A 17,607-nucleotide genomic window follows, 5' to 3' on the forward strand; every position below is an offset into this window, starting at 1 on the left:
ATGCGACAGTGGAAATGGCGGGGGAGGAAGTGTGTGGAGCGGACGGGCACTTACATGTTCGCCTTTGGGACCTTGTTCGCCTTTGAATCCTGGGATACCGGGGTCACCCTATAGGGAGGGACAGACGCACAGGAGAGAGAGCCATTACTATAGTGCTCCTTGCTCCTCAGTGCTTCAGCACAGCACTTGACCTGAAACCACAGGAACTTTACAACCTGACCCACCTCAGCATCTGGCTGTGATTAAATCCAGTGTTAAGAGTTTATGTTGGGCTGAACACAAATTTACAGCTGGAGCCATGTTTGGCTTCCTGGGTCTCAGTGGGTCACTGAGCTCCCTACTCCACCTTCATCTGGAGCTTCATTTCTAATTATGGTTATATGAATCAAGCAGTGCATTAAGGCAAAAAAGGCCTAAGCAACCACTTTTTGGAATGATTCAATTTCAGTGGTTTGGTTAATGAGGAAAATAATTCCTCATTTTGACTAATTTATTTGTAATCTTCTTTAAGTAAAACCAAGCATGGGCAAATAACAAAGGGATAACACTTTGAAAGTCACAAACAATAATGCATTTCCTTTGAAGGGGTTAAGTAAAACAGACATCGCTTACAGCCATTATTTATTCTGTCATCGGCTGGGCCAGACTGAAAAATGAGGGATAAAGAGGTCACCTACCTGTTGACCTTTAGGTCCAAGAGGTCCTGTGGCTCCCTGGGGTCCTGGGGGTCCGCGAGGTCCAGGAAAGCCAGGAGCACCCGCAATGCCAGGAGCGCCCTGCAGAGGGAGGCAGAGAGAACATCGTCAACACCCTGCAGATCACACAGACCAGATGAGCAGGACCTGTACAGGTGTGTTACTGGCCTCAAGGTAGAGCACATAAACCTTCCATTACAAGGCACTAGCAAAGGGAAGCAGGGACTGTTTAGGGATCTGGACTATGAAATGTGTTATCATTGTCCCAGGGATTTAATTTTGTTGTACGATTTGGAATGATTTAGGGGATGAATCAGCTCTCACAGCAATCATGGAAAATCTCTCATGATCATGGAAGAAGTCTGAATTAAGGCAAGGTTCATTTCCCTGATCTACTGCAGCTTGAAGACCTTATGTGGGTTTCTCCAGGGTTCTTTAACTAGCTATTTCTCTGCAGGCAACAGCGTGTCAGGACAAGCTGTTGTTTCAAAGTGACCCAGATGAAAGTAACTGCTTTTGACAACAAAAGGGAAATGTTGGATTCCTCTGTGTTAACCCTGCTCCCTGCTTGAGCTGCCTGGGAAGGACTTCATTTCACTGCTCCAGGCATGGTGCGGCAATATAAAGAGCAACAGAGATCCAGGAATCGGTTGGAGAAAGGGCGGAAAACAGGCTCGACTTTAATAAGTGACAAAGATCTCCTTCCCGTTTTCCAATTTAAATTTTGGTGGCACACTTTTACAATTCCTCTACATAATACTTAGTGTTCAATCCCAGGACCCTAATTTCCTCCCTGATTTATTGTCAGAAAGAGAAAACAATGATAGCATCCTTGTCTGTCCATCCTACACAAGGAACTACGATCCCGGGGTCATGTAGTCTGGAAATGAATCCTTCTTATACTAGCAGTAACTGAATGATTAACATGCTGTATAGTACTATTAATCAACACTGCAGTATTATGTACCATTAGAAACTACTGCAGTGAATTCCACAGAAACAAACATGGCAGAGAAAGGAAGTATATAAAGCCATTGCTATCTTTATTGCTTTCAGTCAGTAATATAAGACTTTGTCTGGACTGTAAGGCATGCAGCTACTGGTGTTAATAGCACTACTCCTACTTTCTCAGCAGACTGTAAATTCCAAACCTCCTGCAATAAAACTAGAGACGGGGAAGAACAGAAAGATTGGAGGTTAGGATTATTGTTCCCAGATTACAGGAAGCAAAACTGTTTTTTTAATTGGGGAGAACATATTTTATGCTTTCCTGAAAGATCATTTAAAAATGAATAGATTCACAGCCTGTTATTTCCCTTTAAAAAAGAAATAATTTCTATCTGACTGATTGAACACTTTTTTATATTTTATTTTTCTGTTTATAGTTAATGTGGTTATTATTGTTTTAGCATATTTTTGTTTTATTCATCCTTGTGCTTTAAATGTGCTGTTTAAATTGAAACCCAAAGTAAATAAGAGGAGAGAGAGAGAGAATAAAACATACTTACAGCTGACCCTTTGGCTCCAGGGATACCATCAGTACCTGGGTTACCCTACAGAGACAAGTCAGAGCACTTAAGTCAAAAGGGGCAACACAGGTAAACAGGTTCATTTGTTCCAGTGATCCGAGGGTGAATTCACTTGATCATTTCTCACCATGCTAATCTGAAACTGCTTCTCTGCAATTCTAAACTCTTTCTAAAATCAAATCCATCACATGCAAACGTCTCTTTCTGAAACTCCTTTCTGAAACTCTTTACTGCCTCTCTCACTGCAGAATGACTCAGCAAGGAGTCACCTGCAGCTGCTGAGTCACTCCTTCTCACCTCTCCCTGCACTGCGGTTCTGAAGCTTCCTTCACCAGAGCTGCTCCAGCGGCTAGGAAACAGTGGCTTTAGCACAGCCTGACCGTGAGTGGGGTGTGTCCGGCCGTGAGGTTACTTACAGAAGCACCAGAGGGACCGGGAGATCCTGGGGTTCCTGACTCTCCTCGGGGTCCCTGAGCTCCCTCGGGGCCTCTAGCACCTGTGGGACCTGCTTCGCCCTGGAAGAACAAGACAGGCAGGGGGAGTTAGCCAGCGATGCAGATCAGAGCATCGCTGCGGGCCTACAGTACCTCTCATCCACCCCTACTGCAGCAAAGCTGACGCCCCTCTGATGATTGCACCTGTGCATGCAGGGCCTGGCCTGGCTGTACATATTAATCACCTGCAGCAGTAAAACCTGGGCACTCTGCCCCTTAACACTTTAGGCTTAGACATAAGGCTATATTCAAGGTGTCCAGCTGCAACACCCCTGAATTCCAGGAACACTTAAGAAGAAAAAAAATTACCCTTAGTTAACTGAAGATGTTTTATGCAACTGGCCACCTGCCTTTCAGCCAACGGCCGCTCATACAAGTGGCATGAGCAGTTTGGGGGTGAAAAAAACTACCAACAGGAACAGTGCCGGATCTAACTCTCCTTGGAAAGTCATTTTACAGTTCAAGCTACTGAAAGGTCGCAGTACTGGACCAATCTGAGGAAACACCTTTGCTAAAGAGAGCAATAGCCATGTCCTCCCACAAGATATGAACCCACAACCTTACAGCTGAGTGCAGAGTACTAAGCACTGCTCCATGCTGCCGCACTCAGGGGTTCTGATCAAAGTGAGCCAAATAGACATAAAGTCACTATTAATGCACCTCTAGCTCTGGAGACCATAAAGGCCCACTAACAGAGTCAGGATGCTGCAGGATTAAGACATATGTGCTGTTCAGTGCGAGAAGCGGGAGCAGATCATGCAATCTTGTCAAAATACAGTAACAGATTACATCATCACATGATAATAAACATACTGTCACCCAAAACTATGGTTTTTCTTCCAGCACTGTTACTCAGTGGAATTCCGTTAAACATTTTTTATAACTCCTCATTTGTTTAGGACTCCAATTATCTGCATTTTTGTGCTTTTGAACACTCATTCCAGTGCAATCAGCTGTTAGTGCGCAGAGGAACTAACCAGTGAATGGGGCAACTCCTTGAGCCAATGCAATCAAATCAGCTGGAATTAGAGCAATGTATTTTTACTACAGGAATATTAAATATATTGGGTGAATTTTACAACACAATTTTAAAAAGTGCTTTTAATTAAAAGAGCAAAGTATGTGTTTACATATGGCTATGCTTGTGGTAAGAGGCCATTGTAAAAGTGCATTACTCAACGCCAAGCACATAATGGGTTCCAGGCCTTATGACAAGGGATCGCTGCCAGTTTCCAGCACCACTCGTTTAAATGCTGTGAATCTGCAAGCCCCTCCCCCTGACCCAGTATGTCATCTCCACACCAGCCAATGAGAACCGGCTGCAGACGTCATGCCCTGCATGTGGGGCAGCCTCATTGAAGCAGGATGAATTAAATTCCTTCCCGGGCTTTCCCTACGCTACTGTTTGCACAGGATTACATCACAGAGATGATGCAATCGCAGCGTTTGAGGAGGTCTGTCCTCTGTCATTCTGATCCAAGGCACGTGCACAGTTTGTCTGTGTGTGTCACCACTGCATCACCAGTGGTGGGGAGAGAGGCTACGTGTGAGGGATTGGCTGTAGAGAGATAACAGACACTGCAACAGGCACCACTGCAGGGAGCACATGGCCAACTACACAAATTCAATTTCACTTTGGAAAGCAAGACACATGGGCAAAATCTAAACACAGGGGAGACCTAAACACTAAAGGCATTGTCCTAGTTTTACCTATACAAACCTGTGAAATTGAGTATACTGAAAAACAAGTCTTCTTTATGGGTATTTGAGACCTTTCAGGACTACTTTGCACTTTTACAGCTGAATGTGCTGCTGACAAGCACTCTTTCAGGTGCAAGCAGATGCGATGATGTGCAAAGGAGCTAGACAGAAAGGGTGAGAAGCCTGGATCGATGGAATTTCTACTAATGCTATTCTGCATATATTCTATCTTCAGTGGAATATGAAATCAACAAAGGGTTCTCTTGAAGGAGATATTCTCTCTATCCATTAGAATAACTACTTGCCTACAGCTCATCTGGGCAGATGCCTTACAAAGTGCATCATTCTGTGTCATGAGATTCACTTGGCATCCTAATGTTTCATTTTTAATTCTGTTTCTCATCCACAATCCATACAATAGGATTAATGGTGAGAAATGAGACAACCAAGTTACCTCTTCTATGTCTCTCTGTTCTCTGGACTCTTATGGGTGGACAAATAGGGAATCAGGAGAAGTATGAACAAAGCCTGCAAGAGTTTCATTTCTTTGTTCCCTACGGCCGCCACCACAACCACTACCGCCAGCTGATCCCTCCCCCGCTGTGTTTTAAAATCCCATTTTTTCTGCTTGGATCACGGGATTCCAGAGCTAGGCCTCAAACCTGTCTGGTTGCCATGGCAGCTTCTGACACCAGACCTCCAGAGGAGAACGACAACAACACAATCCCCAGAGAAAGGTCAGAGTGACTTCCCAGCACCAAGACACTGGAATTCAGGGGAACAGTTAGCTAATTCCTTCTATTCTGAGTGCTGGACACTTAAAGGTCTCTATTTCTGACCTTGGCTTCCCAGTGACTTATTAAGCCCCACCAATTACAGTACCCTCTGGAGGACTTACATTACAACCCAAGCTAGACAAAGCTGACAGAAGTGCACTGGCAGCTTTCTGTGCAGTTCAAACTATGGAGGTACATGCTGGGAAATGGGAGACGTTTTCATGAAGTCTGCAATGCTCTTTCCCCATATACCGCTCACAGCTAACAACAGAGGTCTCGACTTTGGTCTCGCTCTTTGGTTTGCTCTTTTACAGTTCATCACAGTTGTCTGAAACACCAAGTGGGGGTGAAATACATCACTTGACCAGGGTACACATCAAAATTTTAAAAATCTAACACTTTGAAGAAAAAGTGTGGGGTGGGGGGTAAACTTTTGTTTTGCACATTGCTCTGAAAGGGAAGAAGCCTCCCCACCTAAGATATAATTTTCAATCCTATCTCCAAAGAAAACATTCTAATTCATGAATTTCCTGCCTCTTGAAAAGAATACAGAAAAATGGTATTGAGAATCTGGAAAAAGTGGAAAAGGCCATTCTGTGTGCATTGAGCAAAGAAACCCAAAGCCTACAGACATGGTATCAGTTAGTTATTGCAGGAGAGGAAATTAAACGCCACCAAGCAAAGGAGGAAAGGGCAGATCTTTCAGAAGTGTCCACGCAGACAGCAGCTTTCTGTGGCTGAGCTGCCTGTGTCTCGAGTTTCACTTTCTTTCAAAACCGCCAGGAATGAAAGAATGTTGCTCTCCCACCTAAATCCCTCTTCTTCTCCTTCGCCAGATGGAGAATGGATTTTAAAAGTTAGCCTCTAGCATGTCCTGCCCCCACAGAAGGAAAGGAGAAAAAAGGCCTCTTTTTGCAACCAGGCCTCTTCCCCCTGTGCGTTTTCCAGTGGAGCTGAACGCGGAGAGAAGGGGGCAGAGGGTTTTCCGTGAGGATTTCATTAGCCCGTCCTGGGCCCCTGGCGGCTCGCCTGCCCTGTTCCCTGGCTGTGCCAAAGCCCCGCCTGGGAGAGGAGCCACATACCTTAGCACCTGGAGAGCCTGGGAAGCCTGGAGCACCAGCTGGGCCCACGGGTCCCTGGAGAAAGGGAGAGAGGGAGAGAGGGAGGGGGAGGAGAGTCAGTCATCGGGCTGCAGTGTCTCTTTTCCTGCTAAACAGCGGCACAGGGCCAGACTGCTGCTGTTCAGACCCTATTTAAAAAGCAGGACATTCTGTTGCTCAGTTCAGGGGAGGGAAATTCTTAACAGTGCCCGAGTCTATTCAATCTAGAAATGCCAGTATATGCATTGAAACCACTATAAAAGTCAGGAATTTATAGAACTGCAAGCCTCACAAGTATGTTTAACACAAGCTGCTGTGTTCACCAGTGGCAAAATCTACTCTTTCATCAAGGGAGATTTGAATATAATTACTGGCGCTGATATTATCACGTTTATGGCCCAGATTACACAGCGTCCAGATGTGCCAGTAAAGTTTTGCATTCCAAGTTAAATTTGTTTGGCAATTATGTGGCTGCTCAGAAGAGTGACTGATTTGGAATGCAGGATTGCAGCCAGTGAATTCGCTGCCAGCTACTGCAGAAAATGGCACAGACGGTCTATTAGTGTGGCCAGTTGTTGGCGTCTTATTTTCCATTTGTCAAACTAAGGTACAGACGTGTGGAGTGGCTATAGCAGTTTTGCTTCTAATTAAGCAACAGTCTTCTGCGCGTTAATTGATAGTTTAACGGCGCATTAATTGATGGTTTAATTAGGATACTCACAGGAGGACCAGCAGGGCCAGGCAAGCCATCATTACCACGAGCGCCCTGCAACGAGGACAGAGAAGCACATTCACAAACTGTCTTGATCGACCAATAATATTTATAAATCCACCTGATCAGTGAAGCTCTTAGGGAAGTGTGTTTGTATTGGCAGCTGTGAAGGAATAGGGTTCTCTGCTTCATCTTGGACACAATCACGTCGGATGACTCAGATGTGATTTGTTTTTGTGCTCCAGTTACATTTCTGATGTAGGTCGAATACAATGAGAGACTGGAGGAGGGAGCCAAGCATTCTTTCAACTGCACATGAGCACAGAAAGGATCAGGTGTAGTGATCCAGGAAGACAAAAAGTGATGAATGAAGTGGTGTTGGCTCCTGATCAGGCTACTGATGACTAAATACACAGTGCCACACTTTACAGAACAAGCAAATGGGGGTACATAGTCAGGCACTGTGAGTCAGTGCAGTTCAGTGATTTCTACTGCAGTTACACAGGATTTAGAGAGTCGGTGGCCTAATGATGCTGGAACGTGTGTTGCAGTGATCAGAGTGTTGTCCAGGGATACGTGTTGGGCCAGTATGACAGCTGTAACGTACTGTCTCAGCCAGAGAACCTCAGGGTGATAAACTGTGACCCAATAAAGGGTCAGTCAGTGTAATTCTGTGTGTGTAGAACTGGACTGGATAGGGTGGGGGAAAGTTAACAGAGCTGAAGTTCAGTGGTTTCAGCTCAGACAGCCGGGTACAAGTGCAAAAGCAATTTTGCATTACATAATGGCTGGAACTGTGAGAGACTGTGCGTATGAAATCCAGTCTGCACTGACAGTTCAGATAGTGACTTTGAATGCCACAAAGTTATTAAGGTAACCCAGCACCCTCTAACATAGAGGAGAGACAGGAATATTATAAAACCTGAAGTGGGATAATGGGATTGCCCATTTCTGGTGTTTATTATGGCTTGCCTATTTTATTGCAGTTTAAATAGAATCCATCCTATGCAAGCTTAAATTGAACCCTTCTGATTGTTTATTCACTAATCACGCATTTTATCATTTACTAGGTTAAAAACATGGTATCTTTCTCTATAAAGCGTGCCATTGTCTTATAAAAGTATTTATATTTTAAAACAATGAGTACTTCATCCTTACAGTGAAAGGGAGAAAACATCTTTAGGAATACTTAGCTAGGAAAATAATTGGACTTGTTGTTTTATCGCGAGATACCCATGATATAATTTTGTGTTAGCAACAATGATATCTTTAAAGACAGGTCAAAGAGACAGAAATGCACTATAGGACTATAACTGTAACCCTGACATGGGTGTTCTGACTGGGGGAACAAGACAGCAGTGTTGCCAGTCCAGGTTCGATTTACTCACAGCAACTCCAGCAGATCCGGGACGTCCTCTCTCGCCAGGCAGGCCGCGGGGTCCCTGGATCACAACAGGGACACAGACAGAGGGTCAGATGTGCCATCACAATCAGCCAGCAGTGGAGCAGCATGGTGCCTGGGCAGGGCCAGTCCAGCTCTACAACTCTACAGCTAAGACTTTAATGACTAAACGCAATATCTATCTGCGATGTCTGCACATTTTTTATAAGCCTGTTCAATTGTTTAATTCTTCGATCTATTTCCAGAAAAATCATGCAATTTTGCATTTAAAATGTAAGTTTCTCACATGCATGCTAAAATATACTTCATGCAATGTAACCCTGAGGTCCATTAGTTCCACCATGGAACTGCTTGTCCACAGTAAGTGAGCCAGTGGAGAAATGGCTCCTGTGACCTTACAGTGTGACCTCTTTTGCTGACCTATTCTGCAGGAGTACAAGTGCTTCATACCCAGTAAGAACTGCCGCATATGCCTCCTCAGAGGTGCCGCCCTGCCCAGCTGACAGCGCGCCCTCTCCAGGGGCACGTGGAGGATGGGGCAAGGGAATACTCACCATGGGTCCGGGAGCGCCATTCTCACCAGGGGCACCAGCTTCTCCCTGCAGGGGGACACACACAGGCACAGAGTGAGGGAGGGGAGAAAGAGCGGATCGAGCCGCAGTGGACTGCAAACCAGACTTGCAAAACTACCCAGAAAGTCACAAAACAACCAGCAAATGAATAAAGATCTCCCTAACAAAAAAATATCCAATCGCAGAGATTCATATTAAAAGAGTGGACATGAACTAAGAAGATACAAAGTTGCCCCCATGATTCTGTGTTACAGTCTTTCACAAGAATGTGAATTTGAAACCCTGACGTTCTCCTACAACGTTTACAGGGGTTCCAGTTAGAGACCCTGCTTCCTCTTAGTTCCTGTTAACATAAACCCTTTCCCATAGAGAGCTTTCAGTATTGAGAGAAAAAAAAAACTTTTTGAGGAGAAATAACCTTATATTTCTAGAGGAAACTGTAATGTGAAAATGCATGCTGGAGAATGGAAGGATGGTCAACGCCTTGAGCTGTACAAGAACAGGCCTACCTTTGCTCCTGCAGCTCCAGCCTCACCCTTTCCCCCGTCAAGACCTGGGTAACCCTGTGCAGCAGAGAGAGGAGCTGGGTTAGAGAGGAGTGGTCACTACACACCAGCAAGTCATATCATCTAACACAGCTCACAGTGGCAGCAAACGACATGATTAAGTGTGGTTCCTGTTTAAAAGGACAGATTACACTGCTCTTAACTTGAGCACCATCCATTTTCTCAATCCTGTTACTGAAGACCCCAAATTCAAAACAGCAGTAGCGGTACTGACCCTATGACCTTTGATTCCAGGCAGACCAGGAGTTCCTGGGAATCCACGAGCACCCTGGGAGGTAAGAAGGAGAAAAATAAGTTAAAGGTGCGTTAGGAATATCAGCTGCATCTAAACGCTTGCTCTTATGATAGTGAACTGGGAGAGCCTTTCTGCTTGATCTCAGGTTGTAACTTGAGAATCAGTTGATTTTAACAGTGCCTAAGAATCTACCAATTCTGAAGCTGAAGCAGCTACAGTACCACAAAAATATATCTTGGCACGCATGTACTCAACAGCACTTTGTTTCCCGTGCAGAACTGCAAACTTCACATCTGTAGATCAGCTACTGAGCACAGGCAACTATTAACACCATGAATCTCAATCCACTTGGATAACAAGGACAGCAGACTGCTAGCTAATAATTCTAAGCAGTTGGCGAATAATAAATGGTGTTTTCAAGCAGTTTATATGACTTGATTTAAAACACCGGCTACTGTTGGCTATGCCCTGCAGCTGGATCAATAAAACACAATGCAGAGCTGTCGACAGGTAAAACAATAGGCCAGAGGACCCAGAAACAAGATGATTTAAAACTGATGGTGCTTTGAGGTTCCTGTAAAGCAGCACCTGAGATGAGAGTTAAGTGTAAGCTCAGGCTAGGTCTCCAAGCCTGTGAAATCTGCTTGTTTTTTGCTTGCATACTGCAGTTCATTTGAAATGTTCCTCTGCAAGAGTGGTCTTACTAATGTAGCAGGACAGGGAAGGGAGTGTGAATCTGGATGCTTCAGAAACTCCATATATACGGTATAACCTCATTCTGAGCTCTTCTTACAAGGGTTTAAATGAATGACGGTGAAGCTCACCACCTGTGTGAAAGGCAGCCCTACAGTACATGGTCCTACAGTAAAGAGGTGAGCCGACGGCTGCTCAGCTCTCAGGGAAAAGAAAACTGATAAAACATCTTTCTTTTTGTTCAATATTTAAAACATTGACAGCAAGAAAGCCAATGTTTTAAATATTAATGACCTTAAATGACCTGTTGTCTGTATTGCTCATCACTCTGCAAAGACCCTTACTGGCTTTCCGTCCTCAAAATGCATCTTCTGGGCTCATGTGACAATGGTTCTCCACCAGATTAGAGCATGGCTTTATTATTACTTGCTACACAGGAGCAGTTTGTCTGCCTCCAAATGTTGCTGAATGACACAATCAGCATTAGGCTTGCAGACACTGAGCTGTTCGCTAAACAGTTCTCTGATTCTTTCAGTCCCTCTGACCGCAGCCCAGAAATGACAGGTCTCGACAGCGCCCGCTGCAGGGTTGCCCTTGCCTGTGCCCTGTTCAGCCTGCTTCTGCCCCACCCCACCTTCCCAGACAGTTACCTGAGGCCCAGGAGGTCCGCGCTCACCAGCTTTGCCAGGCTTTCCAGCCTCACCCTAAAAGGTGAGAGAAAACACATACATAATAAATCCAGGGGTCTGCAGAGACAACGTTGAAAAACACCAAGCTGAAGAAAAGTTCACATCTGCTACAAAAATGAAGAACACTGCTAAAAGTTTTCTCACTTTAAACTTTAATGTTACTTTGATACTACTAGTCAAAAGTGATTTATAAAATGTAAACAGTGCCACCCGGTGGCCAAATGGCATACTGTTAAATGTCTTTTCTTTAAACAGTCACATGCCACCCGGTGGCCAAGGATTGCAAGTGCACATTTTGGAGCCACGATTGCGCAGATAATTGTTTTCCTGCACAGCCCTAAAGATTTTTCTCACATTGAGACAGTAGTTTTAAACTTCTACAACAACATACCAGAAAATGCGGTTTTACACATTTTAAATCTATTTAAATAGAGCCTGAATGGAACATATGATAGATGAACAAGTAATAGGATTATTCCATGCTGAAAAGAGAAGAAAGAAACCACAACGTTTTGGCTGTGGAGCCTTCTTCGGGTGGGGTAGATGAATTTTAAATACGTCCAATCTTATACGAAGACTACTGCTCAATAGCTACTGAAGATTATAATTTGGGTGTAAAAGCAGGGCATCTATACAGGAGTGCAGTTACAGCTCTTGTATGGCAGCTGTGCAGTCCATGCATTCCACATGCCCCTCAGTGACATGTTCCCTACAGTGAGGTTTCCCAGCGTGAACGCGTGCAGGGATGGGCGCAGCAGCACTCACGTCATCTCCGGGTTTGCCAGAAGGTCCAGGGGGGCCGCGGGGTCCCATTGGGCCCTGTATAAAGGTCACAGCAGGAAAGACACTGAGATAACAGCGGTGCAGAAATCAAAGCAGAGACCTCAATGATGAAACCAATGACAGTCTGTAAATGGTGGTGAAACTTTAGATGCCGAGCACAATGAGACTTATTTTTACTTCATGTCAATTCCAACATGAGATGGAAAGTTTGTGATAAAAGGCTGTGGTCCTGTGTGCTAAATTAAGTTTCAACATGTGGGGTTTTATGTAGAAGACAAATGCAGTTTTAGAATATATCACTTTATACACTGGGAATGTCTAAAAAATTGTTTTGCTGGTGGCCCTGAAATGTGAACAGAGTCCACTTAATGGACAGTTTTCAGCAGCGAAGCTGGACTGTCCAGCTCATAGCTCTCGGGGGGGAGCAGGGAGTCTTTAGGTAACCTCTCTGCTTTCCCACACTGTCCGTGTTTCTTAATTAAATGCTGTGCTGGAGCAGACAAACGCCTTGCAAAGGGGATTTACAGGTAGATTAAGCCTGTGAACAAAAGCCACTGCGTGACGTCCGGCTGGTACCTGGCACCGCGCAGTGCCAGGACCTCAGGGGCCGTGTCGGGCCCTGCCAGCCGTCAGGCTGATCTCAACTGAATGTAACGACCCCTTTACTGCGGCTCTGCCCAGCCTGCTCTGGGGCTGCCGCCCTCCTCCCAGGTCTGCCCAGCAAGCGCGGCGGCGCGGTCCTCGGCGGCGTGGGTACTTACAGAGGGGCCGGGTTCGCCAGGCTCTCCGGGGTTCCCCTGGAAACCTTGTGGGCCCTAGGGTGCAGAGCACAAAGCGTTACACTCGAGGGGAGACCGCTGAGCGCCGGCAGAGCAGGACGTCAAGCTGCTCGGCTGGTCCCGAGCTGCGGCGCACTAGACGTCCCGCCTCGTTAGGACTCGTTAGGTCATTAAGGACGTACCACTGTACACCACTTTACCAAACACAGCGTCTGGCATCAGGCTGACAGCAAAGCACATACAGCGGCGCAGGTAACAGGCAGCATGATTTCATGTTTCATTGACGTTTTCTCCACTCATAGGAAGGCTTAAAACAACTGTATATTAGTGTTTAGATGTAATGAAGACCTCTCTCATGATGGAGGTATTGCTGACTAAAAAATTATTGGGGGAAACATTCAGATCATTTGTAGTGCATGTGTAGTTGTACGTACATTAAGTCTTAAAAGAACTTCTTATTAACTTCATAGTAACTTTGCCCGATACTGTCTACCTGTCACGTACAATCCTACATAAAGGATGTGCTTAGCAATATGCGTATATATATAAAAGAGGGTGGATGAAGGCAGGTAAAGACTGAGAACTGTTACTCGGTTGTGAGCTTTAGCATGACATGTAAATTTAGGAATGGCCTTAGGTGCTCAGACAAAAAAAAATTAAATCCCTTTTCTCACAGAATTATTTGATCAATTAGCACAACTGCTAGGCTCTCTGCCGTTAGATAAACTGAATGAAATAATCATCCAATTTACATATACGGGAATTGATCTGGGCAAGGCTCTCTTCAGCATTAGTAACCATGAAATTCAAAAGCCTAAACTGAACCAAAACAAAGTCCCGAAGAGTCCAGATGTGCATTCATAACGCCCAGAACCATTCCACTACCGTTAACAGCCACGTTTCCACTGTTAGTTGCCACCTAGTGGTCACAAAAGTCCATTTAAACACTGTCGAGATTACATTAGCAATTACATTCCTTTTCAAAATCCCTTTTATCCCAAGTGCTAATCCTCCAATTGGGCCCTGTGCCCTGGCAGAAAATGAAGGGTACATCTACAAAGATTGAGGCCCCCATATGACTCCAGTTTCTAATTAAGTGTCATGTCTAAACAGGACAATGCTACAGTCCTTGGCAGATCTAGTGCAGGTCGTTAACGTCTGAAGACAGAAAGTCCTGCTCTCTTACCAAAAAAAAAACATTTTGGCAATAACATACACAGCATGCCGAACGTAAATTGTTAGGTATTCTGTGTCTTGAGAAAAATGCCCCCAGGTTTCTCCACCTCTGTTGTAAGATAAAAGGCTTTAATAAAAGTTTCAGGCTTGACACATTTCTGGGCTGTCAGCTTGGCAATGAGAACCATGTACATATCATGTCTGCTTTGATGTGATTATGATCTTCTTGTCTAACATCTAGGAAGACACTTAAAACTATGGGAGGCTCAGATTTAATACACGTATAAAAAAGCCACAATGTTGTTTTTGCTATATAAATCTCTCTTACAAACTCGGGTTCACTTTGAATGGGACTGTTTTAATGGCTGCAGTGATAAGAGTTTTCCCACCACCAGGCAAGTACACACAGTGGGGAAAATGTATACACTCCTCTGGGCAAACACATCCCACCTTTGAAACACTATTTCAGAATATACCACAGTGCTAATTTAAAAAAAAAATCACCAAACACAAAAGAGAAGCACCTCAGCACAGTTTGTGCTGTTTGCAGTGACAGAGGTGCACTCCCAAGACTCCTGACTCTCACACTTTTTAGGTGTGCTTTTGCAGAAGACAAGCACAGAGAGGAGCCGGTCTGTTCCGGAACAATGTTTCTTTCAGCCCTGAAACCCTCAGGAGACCCTGCTTTCTGTTCTGCCCCTCATGGTTGTGACATGATCTCCCAGCCCACACGAGATCTTGCGCGTCTGTCGGCACTATGTAATCCTGCCTTAAAACTCACGTTTATACTCCAGCTTCCAATTCTGTTTAATCAGTTGGATTACACTGCATTTTTCTAACGTTTTGGCTGTGTTTTGTTGCAAAATGGCTTGATATACTGTACGTCTAAGAAGACAGTACATGAAGACACAAAGATATGAATGTATGAATCACTGACAGAGTAAGAATGGCAGGATGACTGTACTAGTTGAGCAGGACTGTCATACTGTTCACCTGAATGTGCTCTGACAGACAGTTAGCCCGTGCACAGTTCTTTAACCTCTCACAGAAAATACCACATGGTTCTCTAGCAGTGGGTCAAAGCAGAGGCCAGCACAATGTCTATACGTCACTTACAATCAGTTTTAGATGAAAGCGTTTTGTTTTTCCAACATTTTAGATAGGAAATATTATTTTTTGACACCAGTCACTAAAGTTAGTGCTGTCCAGAGAAGCAGACAGTTATGGGCAGGTGATCACATCTCGGGACCAATGTGCAGACTCAGACTGTGGTTTTATTTTATCCAGATTGGGGGTACTTATACAGGGAAGGCTGTTCGGTACTCACAGGAGATCCAGTGGGGCCAGGTGGTCCTCGGGGACCCATGGGGCCCTGTGGAATGGAAGGAGAAGAGAGGTCAAGGTGATGTCATCAACACAGTGAGGGCACCCACCCCCAGCTCCGGAGCAGCACACACGCAGAGCTCACTCCCACTGTCTGAGCCCAGCTCTGTGCTTCTGAGCCTAGATACCGAGCTCAAGCGTGCATTTCTTTAAAAAAGCGACTGACCACCAGAATGCCCCCCCCCCCCACCCATGCCGTTGAATTCAGTAATCTAATTGGTGCCCATTTTGCCCCACAGCAAAACAAATAGTTCCTCTACCTCAGCTGTCAGAACCACAAATCACACATTCCTCAGCAGCACGGGGAGAAGAGAGAGAGAGCTCTTTTCTCTCCTGCTGGGGTCACAGGCTGCAGCTGTGCAGGAGAACTATGCAGCTTCAACAGCTTCTTCCAGACTTATGTATGTATCCATACTATATGCCCCAGTGCATTTTTCGAGGGGGGTAATGGGGGATATAACACAGAATGCCTGTTGTACTCTTTTTGCAGTCTCAGAAATCTGTTATGTTTTGCATTAAACAGTTCACAGGAGATCACCAGTATTAAGAATGTATATTTTGCTTCCTATGGAGGCGGGTTGTATTCAGTTCAGTCAAGCCAAACCAGTGTAGGCACATTTTGTAGGCTTCCACACACTTCCCATTACAAATACATGAATTGTGGATGGAGACCACACACAGAGCAGTCCAGCCCCCTTCTCAAGACTACAGACTATGTGAATTTAGACCGATTTAAGACTATTCCAGGCTGAAGCCATCAATCTCAACTAGTGTAAAACCAGACAATATTATCACAGGGATCTAGGGGGAGACGAATGAATGGTTATTGAATTTCTTAATTGTTCCACTGGGGCCATCCCCAATGCCACTCTATACTGTGGTGTACTGCACTTGTGAAAGACACGAATGGAAATGGTCCATGATGAGTTCTGAGATCTCTCTCCCGATTTCTCAATCCAAAATCTCACAAGCTGCGGAGGAATTCTTACACAGTGTGCACAAGCGGCATTTCAAAACTGAATCATTTTGTAGTGCTTTTACCCTAAAATCACATCTTTGTCCAAAAATGGCAGTGAATGCTGACCCATGGATGACATGTGATATTGCTTATCGCTTATACATGTAAACATGCATAGACTACACCAGAATTAGTCCTGGTTAAGTTACAACACTCTTATAGCAATCGCACTGACATGAAAATGCATGTGACAATGCAAATGGAGTTTGTGCGGAGCCTACCTGTTTCTGACATGACCATTTTAATATACAACCTCTGGAAAGACAACACACTCCCTGAATCGCAGAAAACATATGTGCTGATGCACAGAGGCAAGCTATATCCGCACCATTAGAGTCAATGCCAAAAGAAAAGAGTGCGTGTTTCATATGACTGTATTATTATTTTAAAACATGAGGCAATATTTGTACAGGAGTTAGAATACATCGAAAACGCCACGGATCGCACAGGTCACATACAGCAAAGAATCAATTCCTTGGTAGTTTAATTATCTTCCCCCAAGGAAAAAAGACAAGTTATTTTTACTTTGCAATCTACAAACTAAACTCCATCAGTTTCATAATCATACTCTTTCTTAGTATTTTTAATCAGATGGATTCAATAGTTTACATTTCATTTGTATCACCTGCTCCTGGGCAAATACCTTAGCCAGCTTATGGCTTTTGTCTGAAATCTCCATTAATCTGTTTTCCTTATTAAAATCATTCAAATCGGTCTTTCAGAAGGTGAGCCAAAAAAGCAAGAATCGCCTCCGAGTGCAGGCCTTTATGGGTACACAATAAAGGGTCTTGGGGGGGCTTGAGGTGTTCCCCACTTTCTGAGATTGCAGTAAATACTGGGGCAACCTCCAGACAGAGGAGCACATGGGGTGCTGTCCCTGGGTAAGCTCCTGGGAGGCCTCTTCCTGTGGCCAGTGCCAAGCCAGAGCCCAGCGTGGAGCCTAGGACAGCCAGCCCTGGCACAAGACTGCCTGTGTGGCTCATTCACCTTCTGCTCTGGCGGTTCTCACTAAAGTGGGCAACAGTCTCACTAAACTGGGCTCCTCTGCCACCTCAACCCAATAATGTCTGGAGTTTGGAAGACAGTAAATTAATGTTTTTTCTCCTGTGTTCTACGTGAATTTTAATTAATTAGTTCCTCAAAAAGGCAACAGTTTACCTAGCCGTTCTAGATCTGTTCTAGAGCTTCTGCTCTTCTTCCTGCGCTACAAATTTTGTTCGCCTCTCTTTATCGTCACATGTGCAGAGTACAGAAAATAAGCTTTTTTTATGGTAGCTAACACTTGAGTCAGAAATTCGTTTTTT

The 17,607-nt window shown here is 44.7% G+C and overlaps 1 protein-coding gene across 2 annotated transcripts in view; it reads right to left on the reverse strand.

Moving 5' to 3' along the window:
• The window catches only part of col2a1b (collagen, type II, alpha 1b), a 57,764-nt gene that overhangs the window by 26,559 nt on the left and 13,598 nt on the right, over nt 1-17,607 (reverse strand). For both annotated transcript variants that reach the window (XM_088915415.1, XM_088915426.1), the window contains 14 exons: nt 15,230-15,274; nt 12,709-12,762; nt 11,930-11,983; nt 11,126-11,179; nt 9,762-9,815; nt 9,491-9,544; nt 8,964-9,008; nt 8,396-8,449; nt 7,017-7,061; nt 6,278-6,331; nt 2,641-2,739; nt 2,204-2,248; nt 678-776; nt 55-108 (listed from right to left, as the gene is read on the reverse strand). In XM_088915415.1, the coding sequence (XP_088771541.1) occupies nt 55-108; nt 678-776; nt 2,204-2,248; nt 2,641-2,739; nt 6,278-6,331; nt 7,017-7,061; nt 8,396-8,449; nt 8,964-9,008; nt 9,491-9,544; nt 9,762-9,815; nt 11,126-11,179; nt 11,930-11,983; nt 12,709-12,762; nt 15,230-15,274 (810 nt within the window). The remainder of the gene's footprint in view (nt 1-54; nt 109-677; nt 777-2,203; nt 2,249-2,640; nt 2,740-6,277; nt 6,332-7,016; nt 7,062-8,395; nt 8,450-8,963; nt 9,009-9,490; nt 9,545-9,761; nt 9,816-11,125; nt 11,180-11,929; nt 11,984-12,708; nt 12,763-15,229; nt 15,275-17,607) is intronic.

Source organism: Atractosteus spatula, chromosome 1, assembly GCF_055471065.1.
Source record: "Atractosteus spatula isolate fAtrSpa1 chromosome 1, fAtrSpa1.hap1, whole genome shotgun sequence".
In the NCBI taxonomy this organism is placed as follows: Eukaryota; Metazoa; Chordata; class Actinopteri; order Semionotiformes; family Lepisosteidae; genus Atractosteus; species Atractosteus spatula.